Below are 15,942 nucleotides of genomic sequence, written 5' to 3' on the forward strand. Positions count from 1 at the left end.
CCCCACGCTGCTGAGGATCGACCGCGGCCGCTACGGGCAGGACTCCCCCAAGGTGGAGGTCAAGGGCCTGCTGGTGGCCCCCGTCCCCATCAACGGAGGTGAGGCTTCCTTCGCAGCCGTCGGTCGCTTGCAGTCGGGTGCCTCCGGTACTGGGTGGCTGGCCTTTGTCTGAGCTTTGCAGACTTTCCTAGAGAGCTCGGACAAAAGAGGAGGAAGAACTTGCCCAGAGGAAAATAATAAGAAAACAGTAATCCATGATCTGAGAGTGCTGGCTTCAGTAACGGCTCTGCAAAGCGTAATGTGTTTGCTAGCCTGGGTCCCAGTAGGCTAGTCATTCTGAGCGATGGAGGTGTTATTTCTAAACTAATTACAGAGAGTCGGTAACGATAGTTAACAGTATTTGGTTAGCGTTGCCGTGAATCTCAGAACAGCTGCATAACTATCTCGCTGTGATAGATACGCATCTGGATGGCTTTTGCAGCTGCATGAAGTCGTGATTGTTCAGTGTACGTTGCTTAAAAATGCTGCTTAAGCTGTCCATCAAGACTTGGAAGGACTGAAGCCATCAGGCTGTTACTCGCATGGCCAGTCCACAGTGCGCTTGTTTGCAGTGCTGGACGCTGTGTAGTGCTTCCAAACAAGTTTTCTTTTAATGAAGTGAAGCTGTTGTGCATCGATGGTTTTTTTGACAAACGTTGGGTTTTATAGAGAACACTAATTTAAACAAGTGAGAGTATTGTCTTGATTTTTGCCTGAAATGAAACCAAGTCGTAATGATGTGGTTTTAGTAGTATCTTATTTTGAAAACCCTTCTTGACATTATCTAAACTGCCATCTTTAAGAAATGGACCTCTTGATGGATCACAGTGGTCCCAACCTGTCTCCTGGACAGTAAACCTCTGAATAATGCATAGTGAAATAATGTAGTCAGTTAAAACTAAAATCTATGTGGTGAATATTAAGAGTTTTTTAAAATAATTGATAACACAGAACTACTGTATTATTAAAAGCTTTTGAGAATTTACCAAATCTTAAGATCAGGAGAATACTTTAATGCTTCTTCAGAAGAAAATGCATCCTTCTAGGCAGCCTGCTATAAGCTTCTAGTACATATGAAGCAGACTGTGCGTCAGCAGATGCTTGCAGTTCCATTGAAGCTCGGTTTCATTAGCTTTACAAAGTGTTAACTAGAATATATTAATATAGCATATTTTGGGTGGAAGGGTGAGGAAGTAGAAATTGTTGGGCAAGTCTACTGTAAAATGATTTTCATTTGTACTTCGCATCCGACCTCCACCATGCTCTTGTAGCCAGCTATCATCAAATATGCTCAGTCTTTCCTCCTGCTTCCCGGCGTTCCTCACTTGGACACACACACCCCAACCGCCATATGAGATCAGGAGGCTGTCCTGAGAGTGTTAGGCACATAAACACTGTTATTACAAGTAGTATTTTTAAGGTTTTAAAAACTGCTGCCTTTTAATATATGCAAGGTATCAAAACACTTGATTTGTTTAGTAGCTGCATTATTTGACAAGAAACACTTTTTATATTAATTACTTTTTAACCTGCTTCTGTAGCTTTTTCTGCTTTCTTCTGATATGGTCTTCACTGAAGTGTGATTAAAACATTGAGGGAGGCTGACAGCATTTTCACTGGAAGGTAATAATGAGAGAAGAGCTAAATAAAATTCTGAGCAGTCCATAAACAGCATTTTTATACCTTACTGCTAAGTATTGTATGATGAGTAACTTCAGTGAGAAAGCACGTTAGGAATCATGAAATTGCAGACCTCCATTTCTGGAGTTTTGACATGCTGCAGTCATTAAAACTTTGGCATCAGTTGTTGGGGAGATTCAGTTTTGTCCTTCTGTTTGTCAACAGAAGACTGCTAAAGCAAACACCGCAGCAGTTGTCTTACTTTAAAGTTCTTCTGAATTGTTCTATGTAGGTTGTTGTATAGTATACATTTTGTTTTAATTTTGCCGAGGCACACCTTGTGGCTTAAAAATATTTCATGTAGTAAGAAATATTGGAATATTTTATGCTTTTAGTTAAGATGTTCTTGAATGCTTAAGGGTCTTGTATTTATATTCTTCCACTTTTTTATATCTAGATTTGATAAAAGACAGTGCTGTCTTGCTGAAAGTAATTGCTCTAATGCCTTTTTATCAGCCTGTTAATATTGCTGTAGAACTTGTTTGCAAAATATTTTTTTCTAATAGCTCTTAACATGAGTAGCTAGCACCGGCCTCTGCTGTTAGAGCAGTAAATGCTCTACCCCAGTTCTCACTTATCCGAAGAAGAAAAGGACTCTACAACTGTTAGCAACTATGTTTGAAGATACCTTGACTCTGCAACTGCTTTGATGTCAAGCATTCACCCATTCACGGGCTATCCCTTGAAATTCCCATGAACGTGGGTGATCTGTTAGCACCTTGATGGTGTAGACTGGGGCATCCATGTTTCAGAGCTGAAATGTCCTTAATGTCACATTTTTGCATGCTGCGTTAAGATCCCTTATTCATTGCCTGCAGGGAAATAAATGAATTCACTATTTCAAGATTTAGGGCCAACGATCTGCTGCTGAACATACACCATTTGTAACAGCACAGCCTGTGATGTTAAATGTTGTGCTCTGCGGTGTTTTTTGTTAACTTGTGTTCTTGAATATGCCCGGTATTTTATATACTGCTTTGAAGTTGCCAGTCCCATGTGATTACCCATCCTTTAAATCTCAGTGCAGTATGGAATATTCGATCGCTTCTCCTGTTTCTTTAGGAGAATTTCTTTAATCAAATTCAATCTTGTCATGTTAATACATGTATTAAAACTCTTTGCCTGTTCTTTTTATAGACCCTTGTATGAAATTGATACGGCTTTCAAAAGCAATGTTCCCCTGGAAGTGATATGGCAGTAATTTGCGTGACCGCTTGTGACTTGTGAAAGTGTAGCTCCAGAGAGCTGTTGGTCACAGTCGTCCACTGGGTGTAAATACAGTGCCTGCGTACGCGTCTCTTTCCAAGTGCGTTAACTGCACGATAGCAGCAGAGTTTCTCTGCTGGTCTCTCTTCCATTCTTCCACTTCTAATTCCTTTTCTTGCTGCTTCTAACTTGTTAATCTTGTCATGACTTAAATAATCTGTTACTAGAAGGGCATTTTAAACAGCTTCCGGATATGAATGCTTGCAGATGACCAAAAAATGCTCCTCTGGTTCTGCATGGAAGGATAATAGTGACATGCATCTTGACAGCCTGATGCAGCTTTTCTGATAGTTTAGTTCAGGTTTATATTATCTCTTTGGTGAGGTTACCGAGCACTTCTCATTCAGTCTCGTACTCCGTTATTTGTGACTTTGTGGAACCAGCCGCTTCAGCCAAACTTTTCACAGGGGGTACTTGCGGCAGTGTCTGTACACGCACCATGTCAGTGTTCAGCCCTCTGCCACCCGTGACCTCTGCTTTTGAGCTTCTTTGGTATTAGGTGCCTGACACCAGTTGTGGTGCTGACCTTCAGGTGTCAGGCATATTCTCTTGCTGTGACAAACCAAGCTAGACGCCACTGAAAATTCACTCTGATGAGTCTTGGTAGAAACTGCAGCGCTTTGTGGCTTGGTTCCCTCAAAAATCTTCTCCGTGCTGAACAGGACTTTTCTGTAGCTGTTGAGTCTGGGTTATTGCATGTCATTCTGGGTTTGGGTACACAGTTGAGGACTGGAATCGTCCGTCCTGTGTGCTCGCCAGGTCCCCTCGCAGACGGTCGGACCTTGCGGGGAGGGGAGGGTTTGTGCACCTTGGCTGGCGGGGAAGCAGGCAGGGTGATGAGGACTGGGGATGGGACTGATAGGGAGTGAAACAGCAGCAGACTGAAAGCTAAACGTGAAAATATTAAGACTCGCTCAGGCAATAGGTCTGGAACAAGGGGTGAGGGGGGATGGAAAGGGACTGGAGTCTAAAGGGCTTGCGGGGAGGTGATGGTTGTATGAAAGCTGCGCTGGAGAAAGAACGCCTAGAAAGGGGATGGTAGCGTTGTGGCTGGGCAAGGAGACTGAGAATTTGAGGAAAAACGTGTGTTAGAAAAAGGTGGAAGTGGGGAAGAAACAATATTGGCACGTTAGGAATGGAGGTATATCTTGTGCGTGGTACTGTAACTATAGCATTTTGTAGCATCTGACACTTCATAAACATGTTGTGTGAACAAGTTTTAGCTGCAGAAGGCTTAAAACGACAGTTTCCTGGTAACTGCAGAGCTTTAGGTAACATTCAGACAGAATTTTGTGTTCCTTTCTGGCCCAGAATCCAAAATAATAAGCTTTAGGGAAATACAACAAGCAAACATATCAATAAATACAGAGTAGTGGAAGAAAAATCTTGTGCATGCATCCATCCTTTACCATTCGTCTCAGTATCCAGCTTAATTAGTAGTCATTAATTGATAACAAAAGTGGAGGTTATATATTGGAGTTTATAGCCATAATTGTAGTATACTTACTGAGCTAACAAGATTAAATCTGAACTATTACAGGACTCTTCTAAGCTTCAGTGATTTTCTTTTGTTTAACTTCTTCCCTGAAACAAGATTACCCCTTGTTCAAAGAGTTTCTTTTAGTGTTAAAGCCAGCTTTAGTCAAAGCAATTACCTGAAATAGCTCTTGAAAATAAAATATCGCTGTACGTAATTCATTGACACAACTTTTAAAAAGTGGAAATTATAACTGGCTTGAATAAGGACTATATTGATAATAACATAAGTAGTAATGTGTTGAAAGAAAAGATATATATTACACGTATTAAATCCTAATGGGATAGCAAATAACTAGTATCCTTCCTTGAAATAAGACAGAATCAATGCTGGTGTGTTGCTTCTGTGAATTTCCCAGCTGAATTCCTTTTCTGGAAATTTTGTCACAGGATTATAATTAGTGTGTTGCACAAGGCTGGCTGTTTTGCCAGCCGGGTGTGCTGCGTAGCACCTGCCTGGGCAGTGCCCGCTGGAGGAGGGAATGCTTTGGGGCACAGGCTGCGTGGGGCTGCATCTTCCCCTGTGCTGCTTTCTTTCCCAACGAATCTCTCCATGTGCTGCCCCTCAAAATACTGGTGGTGTCTCTCCACCTGATCATCCTGTATCACAGTGATTGAAGGTGGGACTTTAAAATTCTTTCTGTATGTGTAGCTGAGACAGACCAGCTCTGGCAACTGGTGCTAGCCTCAGAGAGTAGACTATTAGCTGAGATGCAATCAATATCAAGATAGCTGATTTTTTTTAAAAAAAAAAGAAAGAAAAAAAGAAAAAAAACATGGAATAAAATAGTTAGTGCTCAGGGTGTGGGATCATGGCACTGGCCCTTTTTTGTGCAAAGGGGACAAAGTCTGATAACAGTCAATGCAGCAACCTTGGCTGAAGCGGGACATCACAGCTATGTTCTAAGCAATGCAAGAGCAACATAAACACATGGTATATGAGAGAAAGCAAACCCAGTCGTGGTTCAGAAGCAGAGGGAGACAGTCTGCGTTCAGGCAGGTGTGTACTTACTTCTGGCAAAGCTTCTGACAGCTGACCTATTAATTTAATTTTTGCTACCCCAAAATGGCTATCCCTCTTACGGGGGGGAGGCTAAAGGACCTGGTCAAGCAATTGGAAAAGTTGAGTGGGAGAGTACTGTTGCTGTTCTAATGTAAGCTTGCCAATACTCCTTCAGTAGTTGGCTGGATCTATTACTTTATTAACTATTTCTTTCACATGAATCCCTAAAAAGCGGTCACAAACATTAGTCCTTCAGCAGAAAAAAAAACTGCATAAGGAGACACAGTTCTATGCAAGTTGAGCAGTCCTGTGTGCTCTGCAAGAGGAAACTGAAGCTCTCCTAAAGTTGAGAACAAACGTGCAGCCTAACTGTAGAAACTTAAATCGCAGCTGATCCTTCTGTAAAGAGGCTCTTCCCTCGTGTTGGGGCTTACAGTAGGAAGGGAGATATTTACAACAACATTGTACATAGCTCTTTAACCCAGCAGGCTGCTACTTCTAACAGAAAATTGGTTTTTTGCCAACACATTCATGGTACATATGTAGACATGGAGAAAGCAAAGGCAGAGTAAATAACTTGTATTTCAAATAAGCCAGAAGAGTAGCACACCTACAGAAAAACATACTTAGATGGCTTGCTCTATGCTTATATTTTCCGAAATTATGAAATGACATGAGTGACTTCTTATCATATCTTTTTATGTGTGAGTGATTTGTTTTAGAATAACTTTAATTTAATGTGAAGTTGCTTTTCATTCTGGCATGGACATCATCCAGGTAATACTTGCAAGCCCTAGTCTTTCAGATCCTGATTGGATTTTGGATGATGGAGCATAGATGGCATGATAATGGAGAGCTATCGATGATGATTCTTGCTGACACTGTTCATTTATCTGTGTCCCTTACAATGCCAACTGATGTGCCTGGCACGTTAGGTGTATAGCAGATATTTTATTTTAGCCAGCTCGCTATGCTAGCAGGGTGACGGTGATTATAAGACTTTCGCTCTTCTCGGAGTGTATGAAGTCTATTGAAAAGATGAGCAGAAAAACTCGGACTTTCCACTATTGTTCCTGAATTTTATTTAGTTAAAAGATTACTTAACATTTGTGTGGTGTAAATAGGATACTAATGTAAAGAAAAGTGACTTGCAGTTACTCAGTTCAGGTTTATCTAAAACAACCACATTTTCCTTAATGTTTTTATATTACTTAAATAATGCTAAAATAATATTGTCAGGGGTTAAATTTTCATCGGGACATACTGAATCCACCTCGTTAGGAATAACATGCTGTATGCATTTGAGTGGTGTTTGTTGGTTTATATCTGGAAAGCTTTTATCTCTTAATATCTTGTTTCCTAATCCTGTTGCTCTATCCAGTAACATTTCATAGCTCTGTCCACAGCTGAAAGAGACTTTGATCTCTACCGTGCTAGAAAATTTTGTACTACTTTTCCCACAGATGCGGTTTCTGTTATCTTTTACTGCTTTCTCTGTTGGTTTTTAAGCTAAAAATTTCAAGCCATACAAATTTAAAGGTGCCTACATAAATTTTTATAAAACTGAATTATACAGCAGACTTTTGAGAATGCTGCCTCCCTTTTCAAGTTTTCAAAGTGCCTTTTGCCTTTTGTTGCTTCTATGATTTTTCATTCTAATAACACATTACTCTATTTTTGTGGCCATTTTTGTTTTCACTTGGTATGTTAGCTTTGAGCATGATTGTACTGAAGCAAACTGTAAGTAATCCATAGGATTACTGCTCTTCATCCATGCCATATATTTTAAGTAAATTTATTTTGGCCATAGTATCTACTTTCAGAGTTAATTTTGGCGGTTTGAGGAGATTCTGTGGAATTGTGGCCATTTATTGAATGGTATTTTCTGACGGACACCTGAGATTCTGGAATGTGACCTCACTGGAGAAGGATGGGATTTTTAGCTTTTAAGGCTTGTGAAACGTCCTATCACGGTCTGCTGGTGCTTTCCCCCTCCTGCGTTTTTAAGTGGAAATGGTCTGAACAAGGGGGAAGTGTGCATTAAGGCGTAAACTGCTTTTATCTTAACAGAGGACACCAAGACTGGTTGCACATGAGCTGTGTTATGGTTCTATCACATTGTCAAAAAGGACTATGATTCCTTTAAAAACGTACTGTTCTCTTAAATTTAAGACTACAGAAACAAGCTACAAGAGTGCAGTTGATATGCAAGTGCACTGCTGTGATCATTGCTGTTCGTGATGGCTGTCAGCAGTGCTCCAAAGCAACGTGTGTGGATCAGAGCTAGCTAGCAATTTCCAAAGGGATTTGAGTAATAATGTCAGGGCAATGGAAGAAAATACTCTAAAATTCGGCTTCAGGCATCTGTGTTTCAGATTTTCCCTGATCCCTGTGTAAAACAAAAGCACAAATACAGAAATACCACAAATAGCCCTCATGTCTGAAATGTCTAATGCAGCCTTGAAGAACAATCGTGAGAAGGACGTGCTTGTCTCTGGCTCCCCGCCCTCCTTCCAGGGGAACAGGGAGAGGCACTTCTCCAAATTAAGAGATGCAGCGACTTCCTCTACGACTGCCACAATATAGATTCATCTGCACTCGTTTTCTTCAGGCAAACAGAAGTTTTTCTTTCTTGTTTCAGAAGAGATCCTTTGAATCTCCTTTGTTATAGGTTTTAACCTGAGCTATGTTAAGCTGAGAATGCTTAAAAGGTCTTTTGTTTTGTTTCCAGCTGATACATTAAACTGGGTATTTTTTGTGGTAGACCTTTTGCTGAAATCCCATAGTCTGTGCTGAAGAACTCGCTTCTTTAAAAGGAAAATTTTATGGGACACTTCATTTGAATTGCTCTTAGCTCTGAAAACATTACAGATCCTATTATGCAAATAAATTTTTGGTTTATATCTTGAAAAATCACTGTTTATCCCAACCATTTTTAGTAGCGAAAGATTCTTACGCTCTTGGCATTTAAAAGGGTAAATATATTTGTATTATAAGTTACTGTTGGCTCTAAATGTCTAAAATCCTTTAATGATATGACCAGCGTGTCAGACTAAACTGCTTGTTTCCAGTTGTGTAAATAGAAGTGTCTTTCATCAGCTTCAGCTGCTGTACCATGGAGTTATCCTCTGCGTTGTAGTTTGTGCCTTTTGTACATAGCTCTGTGTGGGTTTGGGTTGTTCCAGGATACGTTGCAGCATCAGAAAGGACAAAAGAAGAGCTTTGCATACTGTTCAGTTCAGACATCTGTCATTTGCCATTTCTGTTACTCTTCCTTTATACCATCAGTACCTGTTTAGCTGACAACTTGAGTGCATCGTGTTTGCAAATTTGAAGGCAATTCCTTGTAGACAAAATGCGCGTATGTAAAAAGCTGTTGGGTTTTACGAGATCAGCTTTTAATATCATGCCTTTTTACAGTAGCCTGCACACAGCAGATAACTCTGAAATCTTGTTTTCACAACCTCCTTTGTTTAGTTATACTTCCCACTGCAGTGATACTTATGACTGCATTAGAAAGGAAAAAAAGTTATACTCCCCAGAATGACTGATAAACAGCTGTTTCGTAAATGCCTATAGCATATGAACCATATTCTAATGTTTTTCAGCCTGTAGGCAGGTATTGATTCAAATGTAAATTCATTGTTCTAGCTGCACTAGAGTTAAAAATAGCTTGTGTTAGTGAGCCTAATTCTCGGGCATATAGACACGGCTTTCAGTGTGCGAGATGTTTTTTTAAAGACTTTTTTTGTAAGAATGCAGTTTGCTTTAGGCTTTATTAACAAGAGGATAGTGGCTTCCTAGTGCATAACAGTTAAGTAATTCAGCAAAACTTGGAGTTAGTTTTTTCTTTTTTCCTGTTTGAACAAATTGCCATCTGTGTAAATGCGTTTCCCATTTCAGTTGCAGATCGCCTGGGCTGTGACCCTCGAACGCGTTTCCAAGTTCCACCAAACACCAAGCAGTGGATTGCTTTACTGCAGCGAGGAAACTGTACATTTAGAGAGAAAATACTGCGAGCAGCTTCACATAATGCCACAGCTGTGGTCATTTACAACAATATATCCAGTGAAGAACCTGTCACAATGACTCATCAAGGTAAATAAAACAGAATCTCTTTCACTATAACTCTTTTTTGCCCGGGTCCTCTTTTGCCGTATAAACTATTGCTCAAGAGCTCTTGGCAGGGCACAGATGATGCTATTTGAAATAGCCTGTTCTCTGATGACGTTTACATGTATGCAATATAGTGAAATAAGTCAATAATTCTGAAAAGTTATTTTCCTTCAGCGTACATTTTATAAAATGAGGAACACTTTCCTCTGCAGTGGGGTGCGTGTTTTGGAGTGAGGAAATATCTGTAAGACCTTAGGAGCAATCTGTTTCAAACCTTTCTGAAGAAGAATAGCTAATGTGTCATGGAAGGTCTAGAATTTTACAAAGCATCTGTACCTGAAGAATTTTTATAGTAACGTGTCTTCAACTGGCTGTTATGGTGGGGACTTTCAAATGTTAACAGTTGTATCAGGTTCTGAGCTTGCATGCTTTTTTTAATGGCAATTTACAGAGGGTTTCTTTCTACGATGTGTCTTTAAGTGCCATGCAGGAATCAACAAGACTTAGTGATTCAGAGAGCAGGTGCCTCTCCAAGTTGTCTAGAATTAGACTATGCTGGTCTAGAATAATGCTAAAAATCTGGATTTCTACTTTTCTAGGGCTATCCATGTGTAAAATTTCGCTGTTACTAGTAAGTTACCTTAGCCAGTGGGAGCCTCACATGTAAACATTTTCCTTGGTTAAAAATGATTTTCACAATTCTGATAACTACATTTTTCGTTTTTCCCAAAGGTTTTCTCAATTTGGAATTATTTAGCTTAATCAGAAAAGGCATATTTCTATATTTGATGGCTGTACTGCTAGCTGATTTTTTTGTTCCTCCCCCCTCCCCTCCCCGAATATTTTCAGTCCTTTTTCTTTAAGCATAGGGGGTTGCTTGGAAACTGGAATTTCCTAATTATTGCTCTGCATATTGTCACACAATTAGAATTGAATTCTTTTACTAGAGTGCTATGGTTGCTTCTTTCTCTCCTTTTTCCAAGGGAAATGTCTTGTGGCTTCTTCTGGTTTAGTGGGCTTTGACCTTCCCAGTTCTGTACACCACAGGAATTTTCCAGGGAGATTTTGACCTCTGTAGCAATTCACAGCCTGTTGACAAGCCATTTTTGGGTACCTTCCTTAGACATTTTTGCAAGTAATCTGCAGGCAAAAAGTCCCATATTCTAGATAAACCTTTTTATCACCTTCCTTTTGTGTTTTTTTGCCACTTCTCTCTCTGCTGATATAGTACCCTCCTAAACCTTCAGCTCTGGTCTCTCTTTGGAATACCTGTAGGATTGTCCGGTCTGCAGTCTCTGTTTAGCATTGATTTGTGACTCCTCCTGTGGCCTGGAATACCTTACTGTGGCAGAAAAAAAGACTATCGATAACAATACAGCTCTAGCATTCTTTGCTCTGTTACATGTTAAATCATGTAATGGGTTTGATTATAACTTTAATACCTTCTTTCTCGTAATGGTGTTAGATTTGGCAGGTGCTTTCGTAGCAATGGGACGGTGTCTGTCTTTTATTAGGAAATCCTAGTTCACTCAGTGTTTCAGCTCTGAAGACCAGTGTGTTGCCTTTGAAACGGTATCAATAGGTGCAGTGGTTGTGGTAGGTTGAAATAATGTCTCAAGTTATAAAATGTGAGAGCTGCTGTGGGTCAAATGGTGTCTTGTAAGCTGGCGTAATTGCCTGGAACTGAAATACCACCTCAGCCCCACACCGTGATGAAGAGGAAAGTCGCTCCACAGCTTTTGTTTTGATCGCATTATGGTCAAGTGAGGGATGTCCCTCGCGGTCTGCGCTTTGCAGAGCTTCCGATGAGCAGCCTCCTGTTTGCTCGATGCAAGAGCCGAAGCGTGCATGGCGGATGTAGACGAGTCCTTTGGTGTTAGCCTGGGCAGAGGGAGGGTTGGGGGTCCAGCATTCTAGGTGGGGTATAGATTCAAGAACCTATGCTTACATGATGAGCCTATTCAAACAAAAGTTGCGCATAAAGCGGTCTTGCACACATTCAAGGCACTCTGTGGTCTTTTTTCTGCCTTTTCAACCATATCGCTGCTTGTGTGCTTTTTAGGTGGCGAACGACCACATCATCTGCTAATTAGATATTTCAGTGTGCTACATCTCCTCTCTTTAGTATTTTCTATCCCTAAAGGTCAGGAGGAATTGACCCTGTGTATTTGATAGCTGTTCTGCTGCTGATTCGTGTTAAATAGAGTTGATATAAAGTGAAAGTGAAGGTGAGCCACCAAGTTGGTCTTATCTCCATGTGATATCTAGGGCTGTGCAGTATTCCTCTATTCTTTTAAAAATGCATTCTTCACAAGACAATTTTGCAACTGTATTACGATGACCAGGTTCGTGACTGTTTTCTTTCCATAGACAGGTGAAACTAGACTTTGTGTCATTTTATATCACTGTAACATAATTTTTATACTGCTGCGTACCAAACCCTAGGAATATTCTGTCTCCCTGGTGAAGCAGAGAGGAAAGTGGCAGCTGCTGATAATGCACGTTCTGTGAACTGCACACTTTCCTACTTTGAAATTTGCATTAATTCCAATCACCAGCTTAGGCAACATCTGTGCTAAAAATAAGTAAAATGTTATATAGACTTATGTATGTTGCCTACCTGCAGAGAGGTGATTCCCTATGAAAAGAGCTCAGTAAGCAGTTCTCACCTATGGGATTAATATTTTATGCTTGAACACACATTTGAAAATTTTAATCTTATGGAAATTTGTTCATGCTCAACATATTATGTAGCAGAATATAAATTCCTTCTGATGGCTAGATAACAACTGTCACTCTTGAATCAGTCTATCACCACCATGTCAAATGGACAGTTTCTATTGCTAATACCAGAATTTGCTTTTTTTTGTGTGATAGTCCACTAAGTCTCTGCCCCTTTGACTTCAAGTTGAGTTTTAAAGTAGGTATTGACCTTAAGGACTTGGTGAACTTTTTTATAAAAAAAATATATTCCTGTTAATGTTATTTGCAACATTTTCTTCTCTGTGTACATCCTTGTATGTATTACTGCGTGCACGTAAAATAAACTTATTTTACACATTCTTGTAGATGTCCTTTATCAACCTGAGTGAAGGACATCTTTGCCAGCGTAGATATCACTGGCAGGAAGGCAGTTTTATGAGTGGTTTCGCTTGCTACTTCTGTTCAAGCAGAACAAATATTGTCTAATGTAAAAAAGAGCCTACGTGGTAGAGAAAATATGTAGTAGCCGTCTCCTTTATAATCAATTATGGGAATAGGAAGGAAGTGCAGGTAAAATAGCATTTTAATTTTTTTTTGTTTGTGTGTGGTGCAGACAGTCCTGTCAAGTTCAAAATAGTTAAATATTATATTGAACTTCTCTATTAAAATCTAGACTTTTATTTGGATTTATAGAAAAGAATATAAACCAAAGAAGCCTCTGAAGTTAAAATTTCATACTCAGGATTTATGGAACAAATATAAAGAGAAAAATATAGACAAATATAGAAGAGTGTCAAAATGAAGCTGCTGGATTCCAATAACTACTGTTCATCAGTGCTGAAGAAACTTCCTGAAGTATTTAAACAACTTCTAGTACAATACCTTTTTCAGAGGATTTACCTGATACAGGAAAATCTTTAAAAGTCTTTAGAACAAGCTGCAGATGTCTTATCAGGATCAATCTTCATTGCACTTCTAAAGAAACGATGCATTCGTTTTCTGCAAGAAGGTGCTGCTGTTTGGTGACGTGCACGAAGGTGACGTTCCTGCTGTAGTACTGCGGGAGAGCTGCCAGCTCTGGCTCCCAGAAAGGGTCTCCTTCCAAGGGGAGGATTCCTGGTGGCCCTCCGGTCACCTAGAAAGCACGCTGGCACGGGAGGCCGGGTCTGTGCTTGCTTTGAACTGTGGTAGAACTGCATGTGTCTTGTGTGGACTGTTTTAGGTCACTGGGTCAGAGACGGGCGGGACAGGAGGAGGTTTGGAGTTGTAGCCATCTAATGGCTATTCCATGTTCTTGCCCTAATTCGGAGTGGGTGGAGTGGACCGCGGAGGGCCGGCAGCGGAGGGGCCGCTCTCCTTGTTGCGGCACTCTCGCTGCGTGCAGCACATCTCTTCCTCTGCTGCTTGCCTTTTCCTCAGGAAGGTCTCTGTGTAACTGTAAGCTGGGCTGGTGCGTGAAGGCTATGGCGGGGTGCATTGCAGACTGTTCTGCACAAATGTGTGCTGACGAATATTTCGGCTCTATACCAAATCCACTGCAAAACTTTCCCTGGATTACTGAGACCTACTTTTAATCCACAGCTCAAAACTAACTTTATTGTATAATACAATATTGTTGTTGTTATAATTTATTATTAATTTACCCTGGGATATTAGTGAAAAGGAAGGTGAGATGAGTCATTAAAGTTGAAGCCTTAAAAAAGGCAAAACAATCAATAGTCTAACCATAGTTTACCTATCTTTTGATCATTTTATATTGTTTGTTTGTATGTGCTAACTGAAAATGAGGGGAACAAGTGTCAACAGCATTATAGTTAATTTCCCACTGCATTTCTTGGAGGTGTATCCATCAGAAAAGTCTGTCATACCATAGATGGAGGTGTCTGACACTTAACGAGGTGTGGAGAGGCATGTGTTTGAAGCACAGATTCTGGACCATAAGGAAGCACTTGTCTCTTCAGGATAAGCCAAGGAAACCCCTTTACAAAGCTAACATAGCCTCAGTGCCTTGCAGAACTTCTTACCAGTGTTTCTGCGTGGTATATGCCTCATCCACAACTAAAATAACAGCAGTTAAGCTCGTTTTTCCTTAGCCAGCTGAAAGGGTAATTAGTTCTGTGACTGTGAAAAGGCCCACGGGACTGTTAGTGACTGTAAGTAATTACATTCTTTTTCTTATGCAAAGTCTGAACTCCAGCAGCAGAGTAATTCCCAAAATCTATGGATTCAGAGGTATCAAATTTATGGTATTAATCTATGAATATGCTATTTATGAAGCTCTAAAAATATTTTGTAGTGTCCTTGGGTAAGGCTCTCTTGCCGTTTCTCTTTTGGGTTTTGCTGAATTTGTTTGGAATGACTGTCCAGATTGATGAATCTGTATGGACGTTGTCTGTAGATAGAAGAAAATACGTGAGCATCGCAGGCTACCCTTATGAGAAATCCCTGGGGTTTTTAGCTCCAGCTTCCACTAGTGGGAATACAAACTGCTATCCAGAAATAGCAAAATGGGAGCCACCTACTAGCACCTGGTCACATTACAGGATGCAAGATTATGGAGACCAGACACATCCAGGTGTGTCTTAAATTGATGAATGGACCAGTAAGGTCACATTACATTAATATTATTGATTAATCAAGAATGTGACACTGTAATCAGTGATTGGGTGTTAAATCCAGATCTAAGGTAACAGGTTTTGGACATTGTTTAGAAGTATACATGAAGAAATAAGCAGAAATATCTTTTGAAGATAAAGACTTATGTATTTTGGAAATACGTGAAATTGTGGACATGAGGAACCTTTTTTCAGTAGTGTGTCATGTGTTAGGATTACACCATTTCCCTAGTCAAAACTTCTGCTTTTTATTAATTTGTGTTTGTTCAAGGTTTGAATATAAAATTTGGGCTACTTTGTTAGCGTACTAATACTTTAGTGGTAAAAGTATTCATTAAATAGGACTGCAGATGCAGTTTACTCACCATAATACATGGTTAAATGCCTTGTAAAACTATGTGAATTAAATAAAAAAAAATCTGTGCACAGATTGTGGAAAGGGGATGATAAAATGATAAATTCCTTTGTACCAAGTTTTTCTCATTCTTCCGGCATTATTTAAGTGGAATGTCCATTTCCTTTTCAAAAAAATTGTAATGCAAGTAGATGCAAAGAAGCATTGCTAAAAGGGAAAAACATTGTGTGAAGTATCTGTAAAATCACTGCAACATCTGTCTGCTTTTCCCTTATGTAGGCTTGTTTTTCCCTAGTGTAAAGAGCCCAAAAGGTCACATGCATTAAAAAATATGCATAAATACAATTCCCAAAAGATAGAAGCCCTTCTACAGAAAGGGAATATGCAATGTAAGTAGAATGGTCAAGGCAGTCAAAAGGGGGGGCGGGGAACAAGCCCCTGAACCCGGTGTCCTTACCATTTTAAGTGAACTCTGCACAGCTCTGGTTCCAGAGTTGTGTAAGTTCTCCTTTCTGGTGCTCCCCCCTTCCCAGCCCAGCCTTGAATCTGTCCTCCCGGCGCCCGTCAGAAGCGTTGAAGTAGTGTATTTTTGCTTTCAAAAATCAAGATGGGGCAGAGATTCGGGAACT

At 40.1% G+C, this 15,942-nt stretch overlaps 1 protein-coding gene across 1 annotated transcript in view; it reads left to right on the top strand.

The window, feature by feature from the left end:
• Positions 1-6: 6 nt before the first annotated feature.
• The window catches only part of RNF130 (ring finger protein 130), a 41,754-nt gene continuing 25,818 nt past the window's right edge, over positions 7-15,942 (top strand). The window contains exons 1-2 of the mRNA XM_009574021.1: positions 7-98; positions 9,428-9,622. Coding sequence (XP_009572316.1) covers positions 9,610-9,622 — 13 coding nt within the window. The 5' untranslated portion in view covers positions 7-98; positions 9,428-9,609. The remainder of the gene's footprint in view (positions 99-9,427; positions 9,623-15,942) is intronic.

The sequence above is a fragment of the Fulmarus glacialis genome, unplaced genomic scaffold (assembly GCF_000690835.1).
Source record: "Fulmarus glacialis isolate BGI_N327 unplaced genomic scaffold, ASM69083v1 scaffold38213, whole genome shotgun sequence".
Classification (NCBI taxonomy): Eukaryota; Metazoa; Chordata; class Aves; order Procellariiformes; family Procellariidae; genus Fulmarus; species Fulmarus glacialis.